The sequence below is a fragment of the Mesoplodon bidens genome (assembly GCF_964165515.1).
Source record: "Mesoplodon bidens genome assembly, chromosome: 14".
NCBI lineage: Eukaryota > Metazoa > Chordata > Mammalia > Artiodactyla > Ziphiidae > Mesoplodon > Mesoplodon bidens.
The window spans coordinates 15,813,907-15,841,350 of record NC_138170.1 but is presented as its reverse complement, the minus strand read 5'-3'; the positions used below and the strand labels follow the sequence as shown (position 1 = coordinate 15,841,350).

At 43.4% G+C, this 27,444-nt stretch overlaps 1 protein-coding gene across 1 annotated transcript in view; it reads right to left on the bottom strand.

The window, feature by feature from the left end:
• Positions 1–11,249: 11,249 nt before the first annotated feature.
• VWA3B (von Willebrand factor A domain containing 3B) overlaps positions 11,250–27,444 on the bottom strand; it is a 217,297-nt gene continuing 201,102 nt past the window's right edge. Inside the window, 5 exon segments of the mRNA XM_081254147.1 lie at positions 11,250–11,315; positions 12,960–13,563; positions 23,268–23,368; positions 25,641–25,778; positions 26,965–27,089. Of these exon segments, the coding sequence (XP_081110273.1) occupies positions 13,212–13,563; positions 23,268–23,368; positions 25,641–25,778; positions 26,965–27,089 (716 nt within the window). The 3' untranslated portion in view covers positions 11,250–11,315; positions 12,960–13,211.

Genomic DNA, 27,444 nt, shown 5'->3' with positions numbered 1-27,444 from the left:
ATTCTTCCAGCTCCATTTTTTTCCCCTCAAGATTGCTTTGGCTGGGGGCTTCTCTGGTGGCGCAGTGGTTGAGAGTCCACCTGCCGATGCAGGGGACACAGGTTCGTGCCCGGTCCAGGAAGATCCCACATGTCGTGGAGCGGCTGGGCCGTGAGACATGGCCACTGAGCCTGCGCGTCCGGAGCCTGTGCTCCGCAATGGGAGAGGGCACAACAGTGAGAGGCCCGCGTACCGCAAAAAAAAAAAAAAAAAAAAAGATTGCTTTGGCTATTAGGGGTCTTTTGTGTCTCCATACAAATTTTAAGATTTTTTGTTCTAGTTCTGTAAAAAATACCATTGGTAATTTGATAGGCATGCATTGAATCTGTGGATTGCTTTGGGTAGTATAGTCATTTTCACAATATTGAGACTTCCAATCCAAGAACATGATATATCTCTCCATCTCTTTGTGTCATCTTTGATTTATTTCATCAGTGTCTTATAGTTTTCTGAGTACAGGTCGTTTGTCTCCTTAGGTAGGTTTATTCCTAGGTATTTTGTTCTTTTTGTTGTAGTGGTGAATGGGATTGTCTCCTTAATTTCTCTTTCTGATCTTTCGTTGTTAGTGGATAGGAATGCAAGAGATTTCTGTGCATTAATTTTGTATCCTGCAACTTCACCAAATTCATTGATTAGCTCTAGTAGTTTTCTGGTGGCATCTTTAGGATAATCTATGTACAGTATCATGTCATCTGCAAACAGTGACAGACAGTTTTACTTCTTCTTTTCCAATTTGTATTCTTTTTTTTTCTTTTTCTTCTATGATTGCTGTGGCTAGGACTTCCAAAACTATGTTGAATAATAGTGGCGAGAGTGGACATCCTTGCCTTGCTCCTGATCCTAGAGGAAATGCTTTCAGTTTTTCACCACTGAGAATCATGTTTGCTGTGGGTTTGTCATATATGGCCTTTATTATGTTGAGGTAGCTTCCCTCTATGCCCACTTTCTGGAGAGTTTTTCTTACAATAAATGGGTATTGAAGTTTGTCAAAAGCTTTTTCTGCATCTATTGAGATGATCATATGGTTTTTATTCTTCAATTTGTTAATATGGTGTATCACATTGATTGATTTGTGTATATTGAAGAATTCTTGCATAACTGGGATAAATCCTACCCGATCATGGTGTATGATCCTTTTAATGTGTTGTTGGATTCCGTTTGTTAGTATTTTGTTGAGGATTTTTGCATCTATATTCATCAGTGATATTGGTATGTAATACTCTTTTTTTGTAGTATCTTTGTCTGGTTTTGGTATCAGGGTGATGGTGGCTTCATAGAATGAATTTGGGAGTGTTCCTTCCTCTGAAGTTTTTTGGAAGAGTTTGAGAACGATGGGTGTTAGCTCTTCTCTAAATGTTTGATAGAATTCATCTGTGAAGCCATCTGGTCCAAGACTTTTTTTTGTTGAAAGATTTTTAATCACAGTTGCAATTTCATTACTTGTGATTGGTCTGTTCATATTTTCTATTTCTTCCTGGTTCAGTCTTGGAAGGTTATACCTTTCTAAGAATTTGTCCATTCCTTGCAGGTTGTCCATTTTATTGGCATAGAATTGCTTGTAGTAGTCTCTTATGATGCTTCGTATTTCTGTGGCGTCCATTTTAACTTCTCCTTTTTCATTTCTAATTCTATTGATTTGAGTCCTCTCCCTCTTTTTCTTGATGAGTCTGGCAAAAGGTTTATCAATTTTGTTCATCTTCTCAAAGAACCAGCTTTTACTTTTATTTGTCTTTGCTATTGTTTTCTTTGTTTCTATTTCATTTATATCTGATCTGATCTTTATGATTTCTTTCTTTCTACTAACTTTGGGTTTTGTTCTTCTTTCTCTACTTCCTTTAGGTGTAAAGTTAGATTGTCTATTTGAGATTTTTCTTTTTTCTTGAGGTAGGATTGTATTGCTATAAACTTCCCTCTTAGAATGGCTTTTGCTGCATCCCATAGGTTTTGGATTGTCGTGTTTTCATTGTCATTTGTCTCTAGGTATTTCTTGATTTCCTCTTCGATTTCTTCAGTGATCTCTTGGTTATTTAGGAACGTAATGTTTAGCCTCCATGTGTTTGTGTTTTTTACCTTTTTTCCCCTTGTAATTTATTTCTAACCTGACAGCGTTGTGGTCGGAAAAGATGTTTGATGTGATTTCAATTTTCTTAAATTTACCGAGACTTGATTTGTGACCCAAGATGTGATCTATCCTGGAGAATGTTCTGTGTGCACTTGAGAAGAAAGTGTAATCTGCTGTTTTCAGGTGGAATGTCCTATAAATATCAATTAAATCTATCTGCTCTATTGTGTCACTTAAAGCTTGTGTTTCCTTATTAATTTTCTGTCTGGATGATCTGTCTATCAGTGTAAGTGGGGTATTAAAGTCTCCCACTATTATTGTGTTACTGTCGATTTCCTCTTTTTTAGCTGTTAGCATTAGTCTTATGTATGGAGGTGCTCCTATGTTGGATGCATACATATTTATAAGTGTTATATCTTCTTCTTGGATTGATCCCTTGATCATTATGTAGTGTCCTTCCTTGTCTCTTATAAAATTCTTTATTTTAAAGTCTATTTTATGTGATATGAGTATTGGTACTCCAGCTTTTTTTGGGGGGGGGTACGTGGGCCTCTCACTGCTGTGGCCTCTCCTGTTGTGGAGCACAGGCTCCGGACATGCAGGCTCAGCAGCCATGGCCCATGGGCCCAGACGCCCCACGGCATGTGGGATCGTCCCGGAGCACGAACCCGTATCCCCTGCATCGGCAGGCGGACTCTCAACCACTGCGCCACCAGGGAAGCCCTCCAGCTTTCTTTTGACTTCCATTTGCATGGAACATCTTTTTCCATCTCCTCACTTTCAGTCTGTATGTGTCCCTAGGTCTGAAATGGGTCTCTTGTAGACAGCATATATATGGGTCTTGTTCAGCGAGCCTGTGTTTGTTTGGAGCATTTAATCCTTTCACATTTAAGGTAATTGTCAATATGTATATCCTACTACCGTTTTCTTAATTGTTTTGGGTTTGCTTTTGTAGGTCCTTTTCTTCTCTTGTGTTTCCCACTTAGAGACGTTCCTTTCGCATTTGTTGTAGAGCTGGTTTGGTGGTGCTGAATTCTCTTAGCTTTTGCTTGTCTATAAAGCTTTTGATTTCTCCATCGAATCTGAATTATATCCTTGCTGGGTAGAGCAATGCTGGTTGTACGTTCTTCCCTTTCATAACTTTAAGTATATCATGCCACTCCTTTCTGGCTTGTAGAGTTTCTGCTGAGAAATCAGCTGTTAACCTCATGGGAGTTCCCTTGTATGTTATTTGTCATTTTTCCATTTTTGCTTTTAATAACTTTTCTTTGTCTTTAATCTTTGTCCATTTGATTACTATGTGTCTCAGCATGTTTCTCCTTGGGTTTATCCTGCCTGGGACTCTCTGAGCTTCCTGGACTTGGGTGGCAATTTCCTTTCCCATGTTAGGGAAGTTTTCGACTCTAAGCTCTTCAAATATTGTCTCGGGTCCTTTCTCTCTCTCTTCTCCTTCTGGGACCCCTATAATGTGAATGCTGGTGTTTAATGTTGCTCTAGAGGTCTCTTCGGTGTCTTCATTTCTTTTCATTCTTTTTTCTTTATTCTGTTCTGTGGCAGTGATTTCCACCATTCTGTCTTCCAGGTCACTTATCCGTTCTTCTGCCTCAGTTATTCTGCTATTGATTCCTTCTAGTGTAGTTTTCATTTCAGTTATTGTATGGTTCATCTCTGTTTGTTCTTTAATTCTTCTAGGTGTTTGTTAAACATTTCTTGCATCTTCTTGATTTTTGCCTCCATTCTTTTTCTGAGGTCCTGGGTCATCTTCACTATCATTATTCTGAATTCTTTTTCTGGAAGGTTGCCTATCTCCACTTCATTTAGTTGTTTTTCTGGGGTTTTATCTTGTTCCTTCATTGGAACATAGCCCTCGGCCTTTTCATTTTGTCTACCTTTCTGTGAATGTGGTTTTTGTTCCACAGGCTGCTGGACGGACTGTAGTTCTTCTTGCTTCTGCTGTCTGCTCTGTGGTGGATGAGGCTATCTAAGAGGGTTGTGCAAGCTTCCTGATTGGAGGGACTGGTGGTGGACAGAGCTGGGTGTTGCTCGGGTGAGCAGAGCTTAGTAAAACTTTCATCTGCTTGTCTGCTGATGGGTGGGGCTGAGTTCCATCTCTATTGGTTGTTTGGCCTGTGGTGACCCAGCACTGGAGCCTGCAGGCTCTTTGGAGGGGCTAATGGCAGACTCTGGGAGGGCTCACGCCAAGGAGTACTTCCCAGAATTTCTGCTGCTGGTGTCCTTGTCCTCACAGTGAAACAGAGCCACCCTCCGCCTCTGCAGGAGACCCTCCAACACAAGCAGGTAGGTCTTGTTCCGTCTCCTGTGGGGTCACTGCTCCTTCCCCCTGGGTCCTGATGTGCACACTATTTTGTGTGTGCCCTCCGACAGTGGAGTCTCTGTTTCCCCCTGTCCCGTTGAAGTCCTGCAATCAAATCCCGCTGGCCTTCAAAGTCTGTTTCTCTGGGAATTCCTCCTCCCGTTGCCAGACCCCCAGGTTGGGAAGCCTGATGTGGGGCTCGGAACCTTCACTCCAGTGGGAGGACTTCTGTGGCATAAGTGTTCTTCAGTTTATGAGTCACCCACCCAGCAGTTATGGGATGTGATTTTACTGTGATTGTGCCCCTCTTATCGTCTCACTGTCGTTTCTCCTTTGTCTTTGGATGTGGGGTATCTTTTTTGTCACCAAAACAGTTCCAGTGTCTTCCTGTCGATGATTATTCAGCAGTTAGTTCTAATTCTGGTGCTCTCACAAGAGGGAGTGAGCGCACGTCCTTCTACTCTGCCATCCTGAACCAATCTCCCATTATGCTTTTAATGCCTGTAGGGTCTCTAGTGATAACTCCTCTTCGTGTTAATTTGTGTTGTTTCTCTTCTGTTTGACTAATTAGAGGTTTTTCTCTTTTGTTGATTTCTTTCAAAGAACTAACTTTAGAATTGGCCATTTTATCTTGCAGTTTCTTCTTTGTTCTATCGATTATTCAGAAATGTGTTTAATTTCCAAATATTTTGAGATTTTAATGAATATCTTATTGCCATTGGTTTCTCATTTAATTTCACTGTGGTCCAAAAACGTGTTCTGTATGATTGTAATTCCTTTAAATTTATTGAGACTTATTTTATGGCCAAGCATATGGGCTATCTTGGTAAATCTACCATGCATGCTGGAAAAGAAAGTTTTCCAGGATTTGGAATTTAAGTTGAGGTAGTTAAGATAATCTTGTTTATTTTAATTTATTTTATATTTTATTTTATTTTTATTTTTAAAATTTTTAGTCTACTTAAGTGTCAAAAGAAAAAAGTTAGTATCCACACCTATGTAAAATGTAGAAACCTTGCAGTCATATAAATCCATTTACCACTCTACCAGTTGCCTTTCAAGCCATAGTTGTCATATGTATTATATCTATATGTATACCATGAAAACTGAGAGGAAAAATAGTTAACAAGTATTTCCTAGATACCATTTCAGAAGCTGTTCATTACATCTTTAAGATCTGATTTTCTATATTGCATCATTTCTCTTCAGACTGAAGAATTTCCTCTAGCATTTCTTACAGTACAAGTATTCTCATAATAACTTCTCTTGGTTTACTTTTATCTGAAAATGCCTTTATTTTTATTTCATTTTTGAAGGATATTTTCAGATGATACACTTTTGGGTTGAGAGGTTTTATTTTCTTTCAACAATTTAATGATGTTGTTTCACTGCCTTCTAGCTTCTATAGTTTCTGATGAGAAGTCAGTGATTTCTAGTTATTGTTCCTTTATGTGATGTGTCATTTTTCATCTGGAAGCTTTCGAGATTTTCTCTTTATGTTTGGTTCTCAACATTTTAACCATCATGGAGTAATTTTCTTCTTATTTATTCTGTTTGGGGTTCACTGAACTTCTTGAATCTATAAATTTGTATCTTTCAAGAAATTTGTGGTATTTTTCAGCCAGTGTATCTCCAAATATTCTTTCCTTCCTCTCTCTCATTTTAAAACTCCAGTTACAAAGGGTATTAGATTTTTTGATATTCTCCAAAGTCCCCAAAGTCCATGAAAAAAGTCTTTTATCTCTTTTTCAGACCAAACAATTTCTTTGATCAATCTCAGTTCCATTAACTCTTTCCTTGGTCTATTCTGCTCATAAGTCCAGTCAGTGTTGTTTTTTTTTTAAACTTAAGATATAATTTTTTGTTCTAGAATTTCCATTTTTAACAGTCTTTTTCTCTGCTGGGATTTCCTGTCTTTTCATTAATTATAAGCATGTTTTTCTTTACCTCAATGGACATAGTTATAATAGCTGCTTTAAAGTTCTTGTCTGATAATCCAACATCTGGGTCATATCAGGGTTAGTTTGTTGCCTTTTCTCTTGAAACTGGATCACATGTTTATATATTGAATAATTTAAAATTGTATCTCAGACTTTGTGCATATTAGCTTGTAGAGATGCTGGATTCTGTAACATTCCTCAGAAGCCTAGATATTTTTGTTTTAACAGACGTTAACTTTGTTGAACTTAAATGGAAATCTCTGCCTCTTTGGTGGCAGCTCAAATTTCCATGTAATTTTTTAACCTTGGATGGCGATCCTGTAACCTGATTGTGCATGTGTGGTTAAGACGTCAGTCAGAAATATGGGAAGAGTTTGTATACACAATATTTTTGGTTCCCTGTCTCTGGCTCTCTCCTTGCTGGGATTCTCTCTGCACTTTTCAGAAGCTATAGTTTCTCCAAACTCTGTTTTCTGGTTTTTCAAGTCAGAAAGACTATGTTTTCATTCAGAGATTAAACCTGCCCATATGGTACTGACCACGTCCTGCCTCAGGTTCCCTCAAGCTAAAAAAATATGGTAACAGGAAACTCACTACATCAGAATCTGCCTGTCTTTGGTGACTTTTCAGGATCTCTGGGTAGTTGTTATTTGTATGCTGTCTGTCAGAGGGTTCTGTGTTAAGAGTTTACGTTTTCAAATGTACTGGAAGTGGAATTTCTCTTGCCTTTATTGTTGAAGGTTAGTTCCACTGAATATACAATTCCTTGTTACATATTTTTGTTATTTTCCTCTTTCTGCACTTTCCTGTCCCAATATCTTCTGGCTGCCATAGTTTTTGTTGAGAAGTCATTGATATTGTGTCATTGTTTCCTGGAATGTAACACACTGCTCTTCTCTGGTCACTTTCAAGATTTACTTGCTATCATTATTCAGCAGTTTGACTGTGACGTGCCTGGAGTGGTTTTCTTTGTATTTATCATGCTTGGGATTATTTAGGCTTCTAGGATCTACTAATGTTTTCCATCACATTTTGGAAGTTTTCAGTCATTGCCTCTGAATATGTTTTTTCTTTCTCTTTTCCTGTCTCCTTTTCTTCTAGGTCTTCAATTTCACATATTTTGAAATCATCCCACAGGTCTCTGAGGTTCTGTTTACTTTTCTCTAATCCCCTTTCTGTTCTTTTTGTTGAATTGGGAAATTTTTATTAATCTATCTTCAAGTTCAATGATTCTTCCGATCTCTCCTCCTGCTGTTCAGTCCATTTAATATGTTTTGTTGTACTTCTCAGCTCTAGAATTTTCCTTTTGCATTTTTAATACCTTCACTTATCTATTGAGATTCCCTATTCATTTCTTCATTGTTTTCCTTTAATTCTCTGTACATATTTATGATTGTTGCTTTGAAGTTTGTTAAATACAACATCTGGACTCAAAGTTTCTATTGACTGTCTTTTAGCCATTAGAATGGAACACATTTTCCCATTCCTTTTCATGTCTAAGTTTTTTGATTCAGAAATAAGACACTGTAGGCAGTATATTCTAGCAATGTTGTAGTCTACTGTGTTCTTCAAGGTTTTTGTTTATTTATTTTTGGTCTGTTGTCTGCTTTTTTTTTTTTCCTATTCTAGTAGGAAGTTAACTTGCCTGTATTCAAACTGCAAACTTTTCTCTCCTGTAATATGAAGCAGCTCACATTTTAACTGTTTTTATGGTCTGTCATTGCTGCTTTTCAATCCTGGCACCTTGGGTGTTTCCTCTATGGCTACATAATTTGGTGTCAGATTTTGGAGCTCACTCTTTCAGTGATTTCCCTCCTTAAATTTTCAACTGCATTGCCAGCCTTGGAGTCTGTCCCCTGACACTATAATCCCACAGGACTAGATTACTGCTGCCCAAGCTGTACATGATTTGGAAATACACTGCAGTTAACAAGGAGCAAACACACAGACTTTACTCCATGCAGTTCTATTTCATGAAATTCCTCTGTTTTCTGCCTATTTCGGTTTTGAATAGGGCTCCCTGGGTTCTCCCCTGTACATGCTTAAATAGTTTAGTGATCAGCCAGGAATAAAAACAGTTTATATTTAGATTTCATGACTCACTCTTTCTGTGGTTTCTTGCTGCCAAGATGTCGTCTTTAAATTTTCGCTTCTTTTCTACCCTTGAACTCGTATCTCTGGCACCTTGAGCCAGTCAGACTGTAGTGTTCTGTGGCCTTGGCCATGAAAACTGGGGAGTGCCCTTAGGCCAGAGTGTCACCACCTCACAATTCTTACCTCTTCCAGTTGCAGTTTTTGGAGACTAAACTCTCCACATTCTGTATGCTTTTGAACATTTTCTTGTGAATTTAAATACTTGTTGACTTTTAAAAACATTTTATCCAGGTCTTAAAATTAAGATTAATTAAGGGATTAGTTAAGGGATTTGGATTACCACTTCACATTGCCACATTTCTGGAAGTTCTCTAAATGTAGTTTTAATTTATATTTCTCTTAACATGAGTGAAGTTAAATATCTTTTCAAACTTTTAGGTTTATATATTTGCAAATAGTTGATGTCCTTTGCCTGTTTTTCTGCCATGTTTTTGGTCATTTTCCCCCCTCAATTTTTAAGAGTTTATGATATACTAAACTCTTTATGATATATTAAATTTCCATTTTTATTTGGGTCCGTTTCTAGACTCTATTCTATCCCATTGGTCTATTTCTCTTTTCTTGTGCTAGCACCATACAATTTTAAGCGTGAAGGTGTTATAGTGTTTTATGTGTTCTTACAAGTCCGTCCTCATGGCTTTTCTTTTTCAGTATTTTATAGTTACTCTCACATATTTATTTTTCCATAGGAACTTTATTATCAACTTTTCAAGCCTTATAAAATATTTGCTGTTATTTTTATTGGGATTGTGGTACATTAATAAATGAGCTCACGGGCTTCCCTGGTGGCTCAGTGGTTAAGAATCCACCTGCCAATGCAGGGGACACAGGTTCGAGCCCTGGTCTGGGAAGATCGCACATGCTGTGGAGCAACTAAGCCCATGCGCCACAACTACTGAGCCTGCGCTCTAGAGCCTGTGAGCCACAACTGCTGAAGCCTGCACACCTAGAGCCCGTGCTCCGCAACGAGAAGCTACCGCAATGAGAGGCTCGCGCACTGCAACAAAGAGTAGTCCCCAGTCGCCGCAACTAGAGAAAGCCCGTGCACAGCAACGAAGACCCAACACAGCCAAAAATAAATAAATAAAAAATAAATAAATGAGCTCAGGGAGAACTAACATCTTCATGATGTTGAGTCATTCTATCTAAAAACAAGGGATATTTATTAAGTGGAATTTTGTGTCTTTCAGGAGTGTTTTAAAGTTTTCCCCATATTGTTTTTGTTTATTGTTAAGTTTATTCAAGCTACAGTTGATCCTCATTATTCATGGATTTCATATTTGTGATTCACCTAGTCACTAAAACTTATTCCTAACTCCAACATCAATACTCAAAGTATTTTGTAGATATGCATAGGCTCAGAGTGGTGAAAATCTGAGTCACCTTTCTGTCTCTTGTTTCAGCTCTCTTACTGTAAAATAGTGTCCTTTTCATGGCATATTTAGTGCCATGTTTTTCACATTTTTGTGTTTACTATTGGTGATTTCACTGTTTAAAATGAAGTAGTGTTGAAGTGCTGTCTAGTGTTCTTAAGTGCAAGAAGGCTGTGATGTGCCTTACAAAGAAAATATGTGTTAGTTTCCTTCAGGCATGATTTATAGTGCTGTTGGCCATGAATTCTATGTTAATAATTCAATAATACATATTAAATAAGGTGTCTTTAAACAGAAACACACATAAAAGAATGTTAGATATTGATCAGTTGGTAGAAATGATGTGACCAGAGGCTCACAGGAACCTAACCCCTAAGGGCCATAATTCAGTATTTGCTAAATTTAGTTTTAGAGATGACTTTATAGAACAGAACTGCCATTTTTCAAATGAGATTTATGAGAATTGACTATATTTAGTTTTCTATGTTTCTACTGTAAATGAGGTTTTCATTACCAATATATCTTGTAATTGATCGTTATTTGTATATATGAAGACTATTGATTTCTGTATATTAAATTTCTATCCTGCCACCTCACTGAATTATTTTTTTGTTTCAATTAGTATTATTATTTATTCTCTCAGGTTTTTCAGGTATATTCTCTTATCACGTGCAAATATAATTTTACTTCTTTTTCAATTCTATTCCCCTAATTAATTTTTCTTATCTAATTGTGTTTGCCACAACTCCTCCTCCCTTTTATAAGGATGGTTTTTCATCTATGTTGAACTGCTCTGAGTTGGTAATGGACTAGGTTATTGATCCATAGATTCCTGAAGTTGAAAGGAACTTAGAGGTAATGTTGGTGATTCTGCCACTTGATGCATGAATCTTTTTTACATCATTCAAGTGGTCATCCAGTCTCTTCTTGAACCATCTGTTCCCTTTCTTCTGGTAAGAGCTTATCACCCTGTATGCATTCCACACAGTTCTGTGTGGCTACCTGTCACTTCATCCTGATGCCTCTGCACCTGACTTATGACCCAGGCCAATTATATAGGGTAGGCTATAAAATCTGGATATATAGCTATTATTTTTAACAGATTGAATCCCTTTTATTACTTCTTTTGTCACACGCTAAAAGTGCAGATTCATTCAGTGAAAATCAAATACACAAATTACCTGAGGCAATGCATACAGATGCACATGAAGGATGGACGGTAATGCATCCCCTCCATTTGCTGCAGCCTGGAAACTGTCTCTAGACAGTAAGTAGGGCACTCACAGGGCTCACTTCGATTGTTTCTCAGAGATCAATGCTTCTGTCCAATGTTTTGGAAACTGTTGTTGCATACATTTTATCAGGTGTTTTAGTTGTTTCAGGTGGGGGATGGGGGTTGGGGTGGAAATCCAGTTCCTGTTATTCCATGCTGGCTGGAAGTGGAAATACGTAGTCATTATTGCAGTCTTCCCCAACACATAGAACTGGGCATTATCATTGAAGGACAACACACTGAACAAATCACTTGATGTCACTGAGCATATCATGCATTGTAACATAATATCAATACACTATTTCATATATTTGTCCTGTGGTTCATCCTTGCATCCCCGTGGAGATGAAGAGGGGTAGAATAGTCTCATGGTCTCTCTGCAGCCTGGCTCACTGTGAGCACTCAATTGCTTGTTGAATAATTGAATGAATACATGCAGGCTTACATGAATGCACTCATGCATGAATGAATCACTTTGACTGTGTGAATGGATTCTTTCCTACCTGCCCCACCCCCACCCCCCAATTCTCCACTGGGCAGACCAAACCCAGACGACTGCTCCAGAGCCTTCCTGCCCGGGTTCTGGGTGACAGGATGTCCAGTGACAGGACACTGTCCCCAGCCTTGTTCCAAGGTCATTTCCTCACTCCTCAATTTCTTCCTCCCTGCCTTACTACTTTTAGCCTGATGCTGAGCTGATGTCCCTTCGTCTTACATATTTTTGGATATTTTTGGAAGTGGTTAAATTCTTCACCATAACCCTGGTGACCCCCTAGCTTTTGAGAATGTAAGTATCACTTTTAATTAGGTTGTGGATTTTAGAGTATCACAACGCTGCCCTATCATTTCTTTTTCTTTTTTTTTTTTCGGTACGCGGGCCTCTCACTGTTGTGGCCTCTCCCGTTGCGGAGCACAGGCTCCGGACGCGCAGGCTCAGCGGCCATGGCTCACAGGCCCAGCCGCTCCGCGGCATGTGGGATCCTCCCAGACCGGGGCACGAACCCGCGTCCCCTGCATCGGTAGGCGGACTCTAAACCACTGCGCCACCAGGGAAGCCCTGCCCTATCATTTCTATTTGTAAAAAGCATCCAATAGTTTTCTTATTAATAATCTGTACTCTACTATTATCTAGCCCTAGGGCTATTATTGACTAGAAGACAACAATTTGGGAGAATATTTCATTTTTAAAATTAATGATGGTAATTTTACTAAAATTTTTTTTAAGTGAATACTTTGGTACCTCATTGCTAAAATGTGTTCAAAGAAAACAGTAACAGCCCAATAGTTCTGAAGTGTTTCCAGTGTAAGAGTTTTTATTCTGGTTCCACGCTCAGAGGTACCTACAACAGACTACAGATAAAACTAATTAGGGAGAGCTCAATAAAAATTTTCAGAAAACAGTAAAATAGGCAATGTTCAGTCTTGCAGCTCTCAGACAAGTTACTAGGTCTTAATTTCAGTCCTAACATTTAATGATAAAATCTCTAATTCTGATGAGATAATCAATTTAAAACAAGACTGCAGGCTTGGATTAAAACTACATAATTTCAAGATTAGAACTACAGATTTCAAAAAATTTGAAAACCCTATGATGGTAATCTATCAGATTAAATTTATGGGTATGGGGAGGCTACCAGAAGATGGTATTCAATCTGTTTTGTGGGGGCAGGGAAAATAATAGGATAAAGAATGGTCCAGAAAAGCCAGAACTAATAAGCTCAAACAGATCCAGGTGGAGGATGGCAGGGAAGTCTACCTTTGTTACAACTGGGGAAGGCAGAGGTAGAATGAAGCATGGCCTTACCTCAGCAGAGGGGCTAGTTCCACAATGTCTGGCAGCTGAGGGCAGCCCAGGAGGAACACTGGTTCTCTTAAACATGGTTGCCACTAGACTTCTTTCAGGTTTCTCAGTGATGCTCCTCAGCCCTTTGCTGCTGTGGGTGGCTTTATAAGGGCAGGGCAGGGCTGCTCGAGGTGGAGGTGTAGCAGCGATGGTGTGGCTGGTTGACTCCTAGACCCCGGCCGAGGACCTTCTCTGGGGAAGCGGATGTAAGCGTTACTTAAGGGTGTTAGAGTTTTTGCTGTCCTGGGGCCTAAACTGGCCCGGAAACTGGGGAGTGATCTTACGTGCACTATCCTTGAGAGATGTTTCAGGGTGTTCCTGAGAGAAATGATGTTGTCCCTCTCCCAGCCTGGGCTTGGGGTGTGTTTTGGGGTAGGACTCTCGGGACCTGTTTCCATGGGAAGAGTCACCTGAGTCCGAGGAGACCATCTCCTGGAGAGGTAGCCTCTTGGTGGCTTTCTTTTTCTTCCTTCTAGGGTTCTCCTGTCTTAGTGCTTGTAAATCCCCAGTGTTAACTTTGATTGGCCGTATTAGGACAGTAGAGTTCTTTATCTCCATGTCTTCCCTAGAGACAGAGAAAGAGAGTGAGAGAGATAGATCAGGATTATCCTGGTCTTGATGGCTGCTGTGTCTACAGAAATGTTCAAGCCAAGAGATAACAAGTGTGGTGAGGATGTGGAGAAAAAGGAAACCTCATGCACTGCTGGTGGGAATGTAAACTGGTACTGCCACTATGGAAAATAGTATGGAGGTTCCTCAAAAAATTAAAAGTAGAACTACCATGTGATCCAGCAATTCCACTTCTGGGTATATACCCAAAGGAAATGAAATCAGTATCTTGAAGAGATATCTCCACTCTCATGTTCATTGCAGCATTATTGACAATAGTCAAGACATGGTAACAACCTAAGTGTCCACTGATGGATGAATGGATAAAGAAAATGTGATATACATGGAATATTATTTAGCCGTTAAGAAAGAAGGAAATTTGCCATTTGTGACAACATGGATGGACCTTGAGAGCATTATGCTAACTGAAATATGTCAGACAGAGAAAGACAAATACTGTATGATCTCACTCATATGTGAATCTAAAAAGAGCCAAACTCACAGAAACAGAGAGTAGCATGATGGTTGCCAGGGGCTGGGGAGGTGGGAGAAATGGGGAGATGTTGGTCAAAGGGTATAAAAAAATAAAAGAAAATATATCAGGCAGTTTATTTATCTAGAAGTGTCATCCTTCAAAGAAGGCATCTTGGGAACACCACGACCCCATCTCAGCCAGGCCATCATGGCATACCATTTCGGGAACTTGCCTTTTCAGGGCCTTTAGGGTAAAGTAAGGACACCAGCTGTTCAACCTTATTTTGTTCCCATAATCAGTACCTGCCACCTTGATCACCCAGTTTTCCTTTTGGAAATTGTCAAGAAAAAAATTAGAGTGGAAAAAGATTTTTAGTTACTTTTTTTGTGTGTGTGTGGTACGCGGGCCTCTCACTGTTGTGGCCTCTCCTGTTGCGGAGCACAGGCTCCGGACGCGCAGGCTCAGCGGCCATGGCTCACGGGCCCAGCCGCTCCGCGGCATGTGGCATCCTTCCAGACCAGGGCACGAACCCGTGTCCCCTGCATCTGCAGGCGGACTCCCAACCACTGCGTCACCAGGGAAGCCCAGATTTTTAGTTACTTTTAAATAGAAAATTTCATCAATCAAATCCCTCTTCAGGGCTTCCCTGGTGGCGCAGTGGTTGAGAATCTGCCTGCTAATGCAGGGGACACGGGTTCGAGCCCTGGTCTGGGAGGATCCCACATGCCGCGGAGCAGCTGGGCCCGTGAGCCACAACTGCTGAGCCTGCGCGTCTGGAGCCTGCGCTCCGCAACAAGAGAGGCCGCGATAGTGAGAGGCCCGCGCACCGCGATGAAGAGTGGCCCCCGCTTGCCACAACTAGAGAAAGCCCTTGCACAGAAACGAAGACCCAACACAGCAAAAATAAATAAATTAATAAATTAATTTTAAAAAAATTCCTCTTCAAAGGATCAAGATTCACCACATGTGATACTTTTCAAAGATTGGCTCAAGGACTCAGGAGGTGATTTCCAAGAGACATTAAAAAATTGGCCTGACCAGTTCACACGCATTAGGATAGCTATTGCCAAAAAAAGAAGAAAAAAAATCAGGAAGTAACAAGTGTTGGCAAGGATGTAGAGAAATGGAATCCTTGTGCACTGATGGGAATGTGAAGTGGTACAGCTGCTGTGGGAAACAGTGTGGCAGTTCCTCAAAATACTAAAAATAGAATTATATAATCCAGAAATTCCACTTATGGGTATATACTCACAAGAATAAAAGCAGGGACCCAAACAGATATCTGTACACTGATGTTCATAGCAGCATTATTCACAATAGCCAAAAGGTAAAAGAAGCCCAAGTGTTCATTGACAGATAAATGAACACACAAAATATGATATATACATGCAATGGAGTATTGTTTAGCCTTAAAAAGGGAGGAAATTCTGGCATTTGCTGTAACATGGACAAACATTAAGCTGAGTGAAATAAGCCAGTCACAAAATGGCAAACACTATGATTCCATGTAGATGAGGTACCCAGAGTTGTCAAAATCACAGAGACAGAACATAAAACGGTGGTTGCGGGCCTCCCTGGTGGCGCAGTGGTTGAGAGTCCGCCTGCCGATGCAGAGGATGCGGGTTCGTGCCCCGGTCTGGGAGGATCCCATATGCCGCGGAGCGGCTGGGCCCGTGAGCCATGGCCGCTGGGCCTGCGCATCCGGAGCCTGTGCTCCGCAACGGGAGAGGCCACAAGAGTGAGAGGCCCGCATACCGCAGAAAGAAAAAAAAAAAAAAAAAAAAAAAAAACGGTGGTTGCCAAAGGCTGAGGGGAAGAGGGAGTGGGGAGTCCGTGTTCATGGGTGCAGAGTTTCAATTTGAGAAATTGAAACAAAGCTCTGGAGATGAATGGTGGTGATGGTTGCACAACCATGTGAATGTACTTAATGCCACTGAACTGCATGCTTAAAAATGGTTAAAATGGTCAATTTTATGTTATGTATATTGTACTACATAAAAAACTTGGCCTTAGCAATAGCAGTAGCATTGGAAAAAGGCTTCCCAGGAGACCACCAACAAGATTATCTTTAAATAGAAGGCCAGCGCCTGTGTGGATGGGTAAGTTCTGTGAGGCCAGGTTCTCAGAGACTCAACTTGAAATCATGCTGCAAGACTGTAATCACCGACCCTGTTCTTTGAAATCTAAAATCTTATCCACCACACTACCATCAATTCTCCCGCAAATCGCTACCCTGCTCCAGAGGAGACTAAGTTGATACATACTATGTCCTTTTCAGAGGTTTTCTCTGTTTCCCATATATTAGAATTGGCCGCAGTCCAGTCTATAACCTATCAGCTCTCCGACGGAAGAGCAGCAAGGAAGGAATGCGAAGAAGAGAGTTTTCCGGGTGTACTAAAGGCACCCAAAGAGTAAGGTAGAGGAGGGGCCTACCTGCCCACCTGAAGGACACTAGGAGATGATCTTGGAAGGAACCCAGGAAGAAGAGCATGAAAGACCAAGAAGCAACGTGTGTCCAGCCCTCCCTCAGTAGGGGGTTGGTCACATAAGTGGTGGACCACCTGAACAATTAAATTTGAGGCAGGCAATAATGAAAGAAGAAGTGCCCTTGTCATGTAAAGATGCAAGTAACATATTAAGTAGAAAAAAAATGGTGCAAAACAGAATGTATGTTACGTGTTCATTTCCGTTATTAAGATTGTGAATATGGGGGATGATTGGAAACCTTCACATCCATCTCTTAATAGTTGCCTCAGAGAAACGGATTCCAGGAGAACTGTCACTTTCTCCACATTAAGAAACCTTTTTTCAACTGTCATAAATGATTAAGAGAAACAAAGGTTTCTATTTTGAGGAAAAAGCAGCAAAATAGCAGAGAAAACACTCTAGAACGATATACATCAAAATGCAAATGGTGATGACTGTTGAAATGTGGAACTACGGATGGTTTTGATATTCCTTTTGTTTTTTGCTTTGAATTCCTAAATTATATTAACTATGCATTACTTTTTGAATAAGCATAAAACAGTATAAGTTAGCACGATTCGAATAAAAATGGGCCGGGATTTTGATCAAGGAAAAGCCTTTACATCAACCGAGCAGATGCTGCTAGGCCACCCTATTATGTTCCCCAGAATGACTGATGTAGACCAAATTCAAGGTATTCCACAAGGAAATGCCCTCTTATAGGATGGGGGAGCAGGGGGGGTGTGAATCTGATGTGAAAGCGCTTATCCACGCCCCCCGGCCCCCCCACGCACCCTCACCCTGCTCTGTGGGAAGGGGAAGGGTGGCCATGCTCCCGACTTCAGCCAGTGGACATTCTCCACCAGCACACCTGGAAGGGCCCTGCTAAATGGCTTTCTTTTGCCCTATTTCATGCCAAAACTGAGTTAGACTTAGTGCCCTATTAATTATTTTAGGCTACAGAGTTGGTCAACACTGCAGGGGATCGTGGAGGAGCCAGGCACCGTGCCTTCACGGGCTCTTCAGAGCAGCTCGTTCCACTTTGGGGAAGAGTTCTGAGCATCCTGTCCATTGGGTCAAAATCCACCGCATTCACCTGACCGGGCATTGTCAGTTAGCCCATATTCTTGTTGGTTCCCTGAGGCCTCATGTCTACTCTGCCCTAAGTGTGTCTCTGTTGGCAAGGCCATCCTAGAACATGAAGAACAGGAGGACGTCTGGGGTAGGCACCGGATAGACATTTGATGAGGACCAGGAGGCCCCTGAGTTTTAACAACGGAAGGGGCATAAAAAGGAGAGACTGATAAGAGAAGGCAGTTTTTGCTGTCCAGGTTGCTCTCACCGGCCCTCCGGGGTAACGAACCGCCATGACTCTCTGTGTTCTTGTCCCAAGTACCAGCACGCCTTCTGAGGACAGGCAATGGCACCTGTCCCTCTGGATAAGGTAGGACACTCACAGACAGGGTTATGGCGGAACTGCTTGTTTTCCAGGCCTTAGGAAATGGGGCTCCTGATCTGACCAGAAGGGGCCGAGGGAGCTAATGACATACACAGGCTTAATGATTTCCAGAGGCACAGCTCCTTCTAAGGGAAAAATAGTCAGTAGTGACCGGGTGAGAGGATGGGAAGTGATTCATCTCAGAGGCACCACTGAATCTTGAAGTTCTAATCGATGACAATATCCCTGCTGTCAGGAAGGCAATGTGAGGCCAGGCTACATGGATAAGGGGAGGAGGGTTCAACAATATGGGAATTATCATTTCCTTTGGGGGCACAGTCCTAAATCCGAATAGCTTGATGGAAAATTGCTAAACTGCTCAAAGAAAGGTATCGAGAGGCTAATATTTTGTGTAATAGGAATTAAGAGCTGGCTGCAGACCCAGACAAACCACATCAGAACGCTGGGAGGGGGCTCTCCCCTCCAGGATTCTCCTACCCAGCCACGTCCCCAAGACCACACAGTTACAATCGTGCACCAAGGGAAGAACACTCTTGTCTTCAGGATCTCACTGCCCAGCAACCTCCTTCAGACGCCCAGTGATTTTTCCGGAGCACAGAGAAAATGATTAGTCCAATCTGGTTCTCCTGTGATCCCATTTAGAATGCTGCTCAGTTTTTCGAGAAATCAAACTCCCTCTGTGGTGAACCTTCTTAAAGAGGAAACTTGAAGGTCATTTGCCCAAGCCTTGTTCTGTCAACAGGGAAGGGAGGATGGATTCCAGCTCGGCTGGGAGGGGTTTCCTGCCAGTTACATGGCACCAGAGGCGCCCTGCCCAGAGGAGCACGTGGTCCCCACCTGCGGGTGGCTGAGTAACACCTGCTAGAGGCACTTCCCTTCAATGGAGAAAACCGGAAGTCAGAGCATTAAGCCCACCAAACACGCTTTCCCTGAAGGAGCCGGAGGCCGCAGCCTTCTGATGTGAACAGGACCCCAGGGCAGGTAGTCAGGGAAGACCTCGTGCTGTGAATCTCCTGCCTGGCAAGGAGGGAGGATGCCAAAATGAAGGAAAATTCCTTCTGGCCCCCTTGCTTTTTGGAGTTAGGAGAAATTACATGTGTGTTCTCTAAATGGAGAAAGTTACTGACAGGTTAGGGAATATTTTCATTCAGAACAGACATCTCTGATGGCACGAAATGCAGAAAAAGCTCAGGGACTTTACTGAAGGTAAGGCAAGGCAAGAGCAATCATTTCCCTCCACCAGACACACCTCTTTCAGTGGTGCCATCAGAGAATGCAATCATCAGGTTTCCAAGGAAAGAGAAAATTGGAAGAGCCTCACCTGACTTCACATCACAAACATGGTAATACTAAAACTCTCTCCTTTAAGGACTAGTTATTTGGAATTTAGCAAAATGGGTAACATATTTTGCAAGACAACCTTGCTATAAGTCTTCAAGAATCATTTGTGTTGGGCTTCCCTGGTGGCGCAGTGGTTGAGAGTCCACCTGCTGATGCAGGGGACACGGGTTCATGCCCCGGTCCAGGAAGATCCCACATGCCGTGGAGCGGCTAGGCCCGTGAGCCATGGCCGCTGAGCCTGCGCGTCCGGAGCCTGTGCTCCGCAATGGGAGAGGCCACAATAGTGAGAGGCCCGCGTACCATAAAAAAAAAAAAAAAAGAATCATTTGTGTCGAATTTTGAATTGAAAATGAAAATTTGTATCAGCTGTGGCCATATTCAATCAATTTTGAACCCTTTACCTTCTAAATACTTTTCTTCCTGCCTCTCACTGTGTACCAGCCTTGTTAGGAACCAGAGGAAGGGCTTGCAGAAAATACTCTCAGTGACCCCAAACTGAAGACCCCAAGAAGGAAGGAAAAGAGGAGGGGCGGAGGGTGGAGAGCTGGATGTCTGGCATCCTGGTCCACAGCTGTTTGGGGCCATATACCCCTTGTCTTACCAACCCCAAATGGATGGTTATAGTGGATTCAGTATTTTAAAATTAAATTTAGCCATATGATATCCCGTTGAAGTTGTAACCTACAGTACATTTCTTTAATTAGCCCATGAAGAAAGCACCATGACTTTTTTTTTTTTTTAATGGTCTCATCTGGGGTAAGAGTGTGAAGATTATTAAAGAACAACCAAAGGGAGGTGGCACATTTAGAAAGGAAGTGAGAAAGAGTTTCTGATGAGAAAGGACCTACCAGAAGGAAATCCCAGTGTAGATACAAAATAAGACCTACCCCTTTATTCTGTGTGCTCACATCTACCAGCCCTGATTATGGAAACAGAGACAGATTAAGCTCTGAACGTAGCGGGCTGGATGTGACCTCTGTTTAGGAGAATTAAATGCAGTCTCTTTCTAGCGGAGAGGCAGCTAGAGCAACAAAACAGTGGAAATTACAATGGGAGACAAGGGGGTCAATGAACGCTTCCGCTGTGTAAAGCCCCAGGAGCTGGGGTAGGCAACTAGCAGCAGAGCTTTAAATAAGGCCTGGGGTAGTACTAAGGCAGAAAATAATGAAAGGTTTTTCTCAGCATAGAAAGAACTGAATTTTAATTCTAAAATAGTGATTGATAATACTGAGTTTAGTGAAGATGGTACCTAGACAATACCTAGACACATGTATCCATAGTCCTTTATAATGTACTGTAATTTGGATATCATATTGTTTGAGTAGGATTTTGATACCAAGAAAAGTGCTCTTATTTAAAATGATATATTCATCTAGAAAAAGACTGAAGGATTGTAGAATATATTTTCAACAATCATACCTAATAGAAGCTTCTCTGTGGAACTACATGCCCCTCAAGGAGCCTTGCTGGGCATCCCCTAGTATTTGTGTGTTCATTGGTTCATTCTTCAAAGAGTCCTCGGGTACATCCTGTGGGCTGGACCCTGGCAACCAGGATTTAGAAGCAGATAGAACCTTGCCCCCACTTTCAAGGACTGACGCCTAGTAGGGATGATGGTCCTGAAAGTACATGGCCCAACACAAGGTAAAATTCCTATAATAAAAACATCTACACAGGGCTCCCCTGGTGGTGCAGTGGTTGAGAGTCCGCCTGCCGATGCAGGGGACACAGGTTCGTGCCCCGGTCCGGGAGGATCCCACATGCCGCGGAGCGGCTGGGCCCGTGAGCCATGGCCACTGAGCCTGCGCGTCCGGAGCCTGTGCTCTGCAACAGGAGAGGCCACAACAGTGAGAGGCCTGCGTACTGCAGAACGAACAAACAAAAAAAACATCTACAGGATGCAGTGGATCACCTCACCACACAGGGCTGGAGTCCTGGAACACAGGGCTTGTGTTCAGTGTTGGAGTTCCCCAGGTGGCCAAGGGCAAGAATAGCATTCCAGGGAGGAGATACTTAAGTCTCTGCAAAGGCACAGAGCCTTGAAAAAGCACAGCATGGGAAAAAAAACTGCAAGGTTTTTTTTTTGTTTTGTTTTGTTTTTTGCGGTATGCGGTCCTTTCACTGTTGTGGCCTCTCCCGTTGCGGAGCACAGGCTCCGGACGCGCAGGCTCAGCAGCCATGGCTCACGGGCCCAGCTGCTCCGCAGCATGTGGGATCTTCCCAGACCAGGGCACGAACCCATCTCCCCTGCATCGGCAGGCGGACTCTCAACCACTGTGCCACCAGGGAAGCCCTGCAAGTTTTTTTAATGGTTAGTTTACAAATTTAGTATGGTTAGTGTGCAGAGGGGCTTTTGGGAGGTCTGTTGGGGAGTGGCTAGGGGAGAAGTAAGGCCAGCTAGCTAGGCAGGCCTGGTTCAGGGCAACAAAAGGCTAAGCTAGGATAAGAAGAGGGATGGGGGGGGGTCGTGGGGGAGGGGCTAGAGCAGATTTACATGTGAGGAAGATTCCTCTGCTCAGCACTTAGGGGAGATGGCGGGACCTCAGGGCAGGAGGAGGTGGGAGGAGGAGGCCTCAGGAAGTGAGAGCACTGAGAGCCGAGCTGAGAAGTATTTGCTGTTTACGGAACGTGTTTCTCTCTAAATAAATCCACCTCTTACCTATCACTTTGTCTCTCCACTGAATTCTTTCTGTGATGCGACATAAAGAACCTGAGCTTCCAGGTGTGTGAGACCGGGTGTGTGATCTCAGTTAAAATACAGTGGGTTCAACTCCCCATCTGGATTTTGGCTGGATTCGATCCCAGGCCGTGGGTTCAAGTCCCAATCTGAGTTGTGCGGTTTCAGATGTGGGTGGCGAAGGGAGAGGAGGGTGCTGGGTCACACTGCAGCAGGCAAGGAGGTCTAGTTATTTAGGATCGTGTGTGCACACATGCGTGTGTGTGTGCAAACAGAAGAGGCAATTTGGGGGTTTTGCAGAGGTGAAGGAATCGGTGGAGAGGAGCTAAGGAGAGAGGGGAGGAGAGTCCAGGGGTAAATCACAGAGCAAGGACCTGGGCAGTGGGGGACAGGCCTGCTGGACGGATCAGCATCGGAGGAGGAGGGACTCTGACATCAGGGGGAGAGATCCAGGCTTCCACAAGCCCAGAGGTGAGGAAAGCAGCACAGGAAGAGAACGTCTGGTGGTTTCTGTTTATGAAGCACAAGGTGAGGCCACTGGGAGATTGAAGGTTGGCACCCAAAGACGGCTCAGCCCGTGCTCAAAATCCACCTTCACCTCCAAGGTCAGGGTTCTGACTCCAACTTTGATGCCCCTCGTTGGCCCCATGGACTTGGTCTCGCCTGCTCTTCAGGCCTCAGCTTTTTCTTACTGATTTCGCTTTAATCCACCTTTCCAGCTGTTAGTCATCCTGCTGCCTCAGATGAAAACGTGTTTACCCCACTGTTGCCCCTGGAAACCACCAGCCACCCACCCACACTCACCTGAGCACAGGCAAGCCAGGGCCAGCACCTCACTCTCACCCCCAACAGGGAGAGGTGATGGGTGATTAGTCCCAAGTGCAACTTAATCTAACCTGTGCTTTATAGTGAGGCTTCATTAGAAGACCTTGAATCCTTACAAATAAGAGGAAAATAATCCCTTCAGAGTCATGACAGGATTGAAAGCTTTGCTGAAGGGTCAGTAAAATACATAATGTTGAATTTGAGATTAGAACAAGATAGACAAATAACCAGCAGGTAAAAGCTGTGACGTTGAAGGAACAATCATCATAGACTTGCACTTTGGTAGGAAGTCCTCCACCTTTGCTTTTCTCCCCAAGTATGTAGAGATGGTGGATCTCAGATTAAAAGATTAAGAAACAGATTAAAAGTGCAAAGATATAAATAAAATTCAGAAAGTAGAAAGTTGGGTCCACTTACACTTTTGAATCCTCCTGAATTGGGGGAGACTTAATATGAGCACAAGAGAGAGCATGTTTGCTTTGGCTGATCTTAATAAGTGCACTCCGAGGGCAAAATTCCTGTAATAATACCAAAAGAGTTCATTCAACTTAAATCAGAAATGTCCACAATTCAGATGTAATTTTAACCTAGCTCAACCCACTGTAATAGCTACCAGCCATTATCCTGTTCCGGTGATACTTAAGAGGGCAGCGTAAATGCAGAGTCTAGCTTGATAATTTTACGCCGAATAAAAGTCATCATTGAGTCCTTCCTGTCATTTCTCCACATCCTGGATCATTTGTCAAGTCCACCATTTGTCAAGGTGTGTGTGTGTGTGCGTGCACGTGCATCCACTGATGTACACGCGTGCACACAAACACACACAGACACACACCTTCATATAACCACCTTCCTTTCTAGCTTAATTCCAGCCTTGGCCATCTCTTTCCTGGACTTATAACGTATCACCACCACCCCATGCTGTATGTCCCACTGTCAGCCCCTGGGTCTCCCAGAATTTCTATCAGAATTGTCCTCAGCATCCATCCGCAAGACCATGCCATCTAGTCCAGGGCCCCAGTGCCAAGGGGGGTAACCTCCAAGGTCCTTCCTGGGCTCTGAGGCTCTTCCTCAGGGATCCTGGGTCACCAGCTTCATCTCTCCCCACACCTGGGACCCACCCACGGGCATCTCGTCAAACGTCCCTTGATCTGCTTTCTCCTCTCTTGCCTGGTAGATGTCCCTAGAGCAGGGCCACCTGGAAGCAGAGATGCTTCCCACCCGCTGCCCTTCCAGGCTCCTTCAATGTCATCCAAACAGCTCCAGGAAAGTCCATTATCTCTCACGGTTTTTCCTGGGTTGATGAGAAGATGCCCTTTCTCCCTCTTGTTCTGTCGGATGGGATACAGTGCTCCTGGGGCCACTGGCTCTGACAGCCTTCACTCATCCATCCGACATTTCATCCCTTCATCCTAAAATTCATTCATCATGACCCCTTCCCTGATGGACATACCCCATGCTACAGTCAAGAATCGATTAGAGTGTCACTTTGTTATACAGCAGAAACTAACACAACAATGTAAAGCAATTATACTTCAATAAAGATGTTTAAAAAAAAAGAATTGATTAGATATTTTTGTTCTGTTTACTAGGCAGTTGGGCATAGACATTTAGAGTGCGGGCCACAGAACCAGACTGCCTGGGTTCAAATGCCTGTAACACCGCTCACCCTGGGTGTGACTTCACCTCTCTGCTTCAGGTTCCTTATCTGAAAATGGGGATAAGAGTACCAACCTCACAGTGTTCTGAGCAGCCAGCTGTTCACTATGTGTGAAGCACCTGGGTTAGTACCTGTGCCACATAGTAAGTGCTGAATAAGTTAGCACGACTCTTTCGTTTGCTGCTTTTCACTTGCCAATCCATTTTCCAGGCGTATTAAGTGGGCCATCAAAACATGTTATTTCCATTAGAAAACATCATTCATTCAAGTACCTTTTAAAGCAATTGTGAGAACTTGCTCTTCATCAGCAGCGGTACCAGGGATGCAAAGATGGATAGGACCCGGTCCCTGCCTTTAAGGAGTTGGGAGATTGGTGAGGGAGCCGGGGCAGGAGGAAGGCAGGACAGTGTGCAGGGGAACCTGAGGGCCTCAGCAGAAATCAGGCAGCGTCTTTGGGTGACAGGAGTTTTTATGGAAAGAAGATGGGGAGGGCGGTCCGGGAAGGGTTAAAACCCAGGGACTTGGGAAAGCCCACTGTGTTCGGGAAGCAGTGAACCTTCCATAGGGCTGGTAGCCAAGCTCACAGGGCAGGCGGGGGGTCGGGCTGGGCTTTTCCTTGAGGTTGCTGAGAAGTGTGCGTGTGTGCATGTGTGTAGAGGGGTGAGGGACAGGGGCCACGTCAGGTAGGCAAGTGACATTATCAGATTTGTAAACTGATAATGATTTTTTTCGAAAACTTTTAGGAAAAATACAGAGGGAACAGCAGCAGTAGCAGCAGGGAGAGAGAGTGGGGCTGTAAGAACCTGGGGAGGCTGTTGACGAAGCCAGAATTGGAGCGAGCCTCCCCAGACCCCAAACGTGGAACAAGAGCCCCAAAGACCATCTGACAGAGAGGAGTTAGGAGGCCAGGGAGACCTTAGCAAAGGCGGATTTTATGTTGTACAGCGGACAGAACTCTAACCACAGGGGGTGAACGTGCAGGGGAATAGAAACAGACAGGGAGATCGCTCTTCCGAGACATCTGGCGGTGCCAGGAGAGAGCCAGGCATTGCCTGCAAGAAAGGCAGGGGTAAAAGGAAGCCACTTTCTGCCTAGCGAGAATGTTCGTTTCTAAGTGAAAGTCTACTTACTCTCCGGTTGTTACATTTTAAAACTGTGTAGACTTTATCTTCGGCCACATCTGGATTTGGAACTGCTATGACAATGGCGGGGACATAGAAGTCAAATCTTCGGGGTATCACAATTTTGGCAAACACATAATCTCCAACCTGTAGATGAGAACATCTTTCACGGCAAATATTTTGCTTATCCATCTTAGAGACAATATGCATATAAGCTTGTTTTAAAACACCCCAAGATGACGAGCAAGTACTGATGCTAGAATTCAAAGACATATTTTTTTCCTCAGTTGGAAAGAGTTGCTACTTCCAAAATTCTCTGGGCTCATTGGGCCATAGGTGGAATTTTGTGACCAGTTTGGGGAAGCCGCATTTTAGCAGGGCTTCCCCTGACAAGGGTCTCAGGGACAGTCAGCCAGATGGTGAGGGGTCTGGAAACCATATCTTACAAAGACTGGTTGAAGGAAGCTGTCATGTTTCACATGAGGGCCTGGGAGAGAATGGACGGTGCCCTCCTGTGTCTGAAGGGTTGTCAGGGACAGAGGACAGGAGCAGATTTCTTTAATGTGGTTCCCAAGCTCACACCTGGAATCCATGGGACAAAGGCACAAGAGAGAACTTCCAGCAGAAAGAGAGTCTTGTGAAGGGACATACAAAGCTGCAGGGCATCTGTCAGATGGAGAGGATTCACGGTCAGGGGCAGAGTGCACTGATGTGCCCTCTGAGTCTGCCCAGGGGAGGTGGGAACAGACAACCAATGTGAATCCTATGAGCACTCCTCAGCACTCTTCCTCCTGACTCACACTATCCAAGAAACAGCAGCAGTGCAGCTTTGGGGGGTTTTCTCTCTACACTCTCGCCTTGGTGCGGGGATGAGGATAGCACAGGAGGATGTGCCAGACACGGCGCAGCTCTGATGAATTTATAAGCAGATGAGAACACATCAGCCCGGCTCACCCCTGGAATGCATGTTCAGGGGTAACTGCATTATGGCATCAAGGTCTGGCATCAACTGACTACAACGTCAAGGAAAGGGCTACCTCTGCCTTTGTTATTAAATCTGTTTTAGTATAATCTTCTGCAGTGAAAGCTTCAAGAGCACCAGCAGTTACAGCAACTCCCGCCCATGACCATCTATTGTCTGTAAAGCAACAAGAGCCTCAGGGGCAATGCAAGCAGGTCTGTGCAGTCCTGAGCTATTTAACGGGGCGTTAGCAGATCAGGGTCAGGAGCAAAGAAATTGCTAGGCAAGGGGTCATAGGAACAGGGGTCACTGTTATCCAGAGCTCTAGGAATGGTGAAAAGGGGCCCAGGAGCAGATGGCTGGAGCAGGTACCTGGAGCAGTGGGCAGGGCATGGCGCCCCCCACAGGTGTGATGAACGAGATGGGCACGACCTTGGTGTTTCCATACCTGAAGCCCACGAGCGCGTGGGTGGGGCTCACACACTTCTTCACAACCCCTGTAAAGAATCACATTTAAAATAAAACAGAAAGGCAATGCCTATTCCCTTAGGCTTGCCCCATCCTGTTGGTCAAGCTAAGTTACAGCACTTTGCCTGCTTACATCAGTGTGCCCCTTGGTTTCTCCACCAGATAACACTGGATACTCTATGATGCCTGCTGGGGTTGACCAACTCAGAGTGCAGTGCCATGCTCTGCTCTAGAGCTGAGCTGGGAAGCTAAGAGAATGCGTGGAAACTTGTTCAACCAGCATTACCAGCAGCCATCCTGCTGGGTACAGTGTTTCTAGAAATATCCTTTCCCTGGACACTTCCTAACGTCTGATCCCCTTATTTATTTTAGTCATATTTCCTT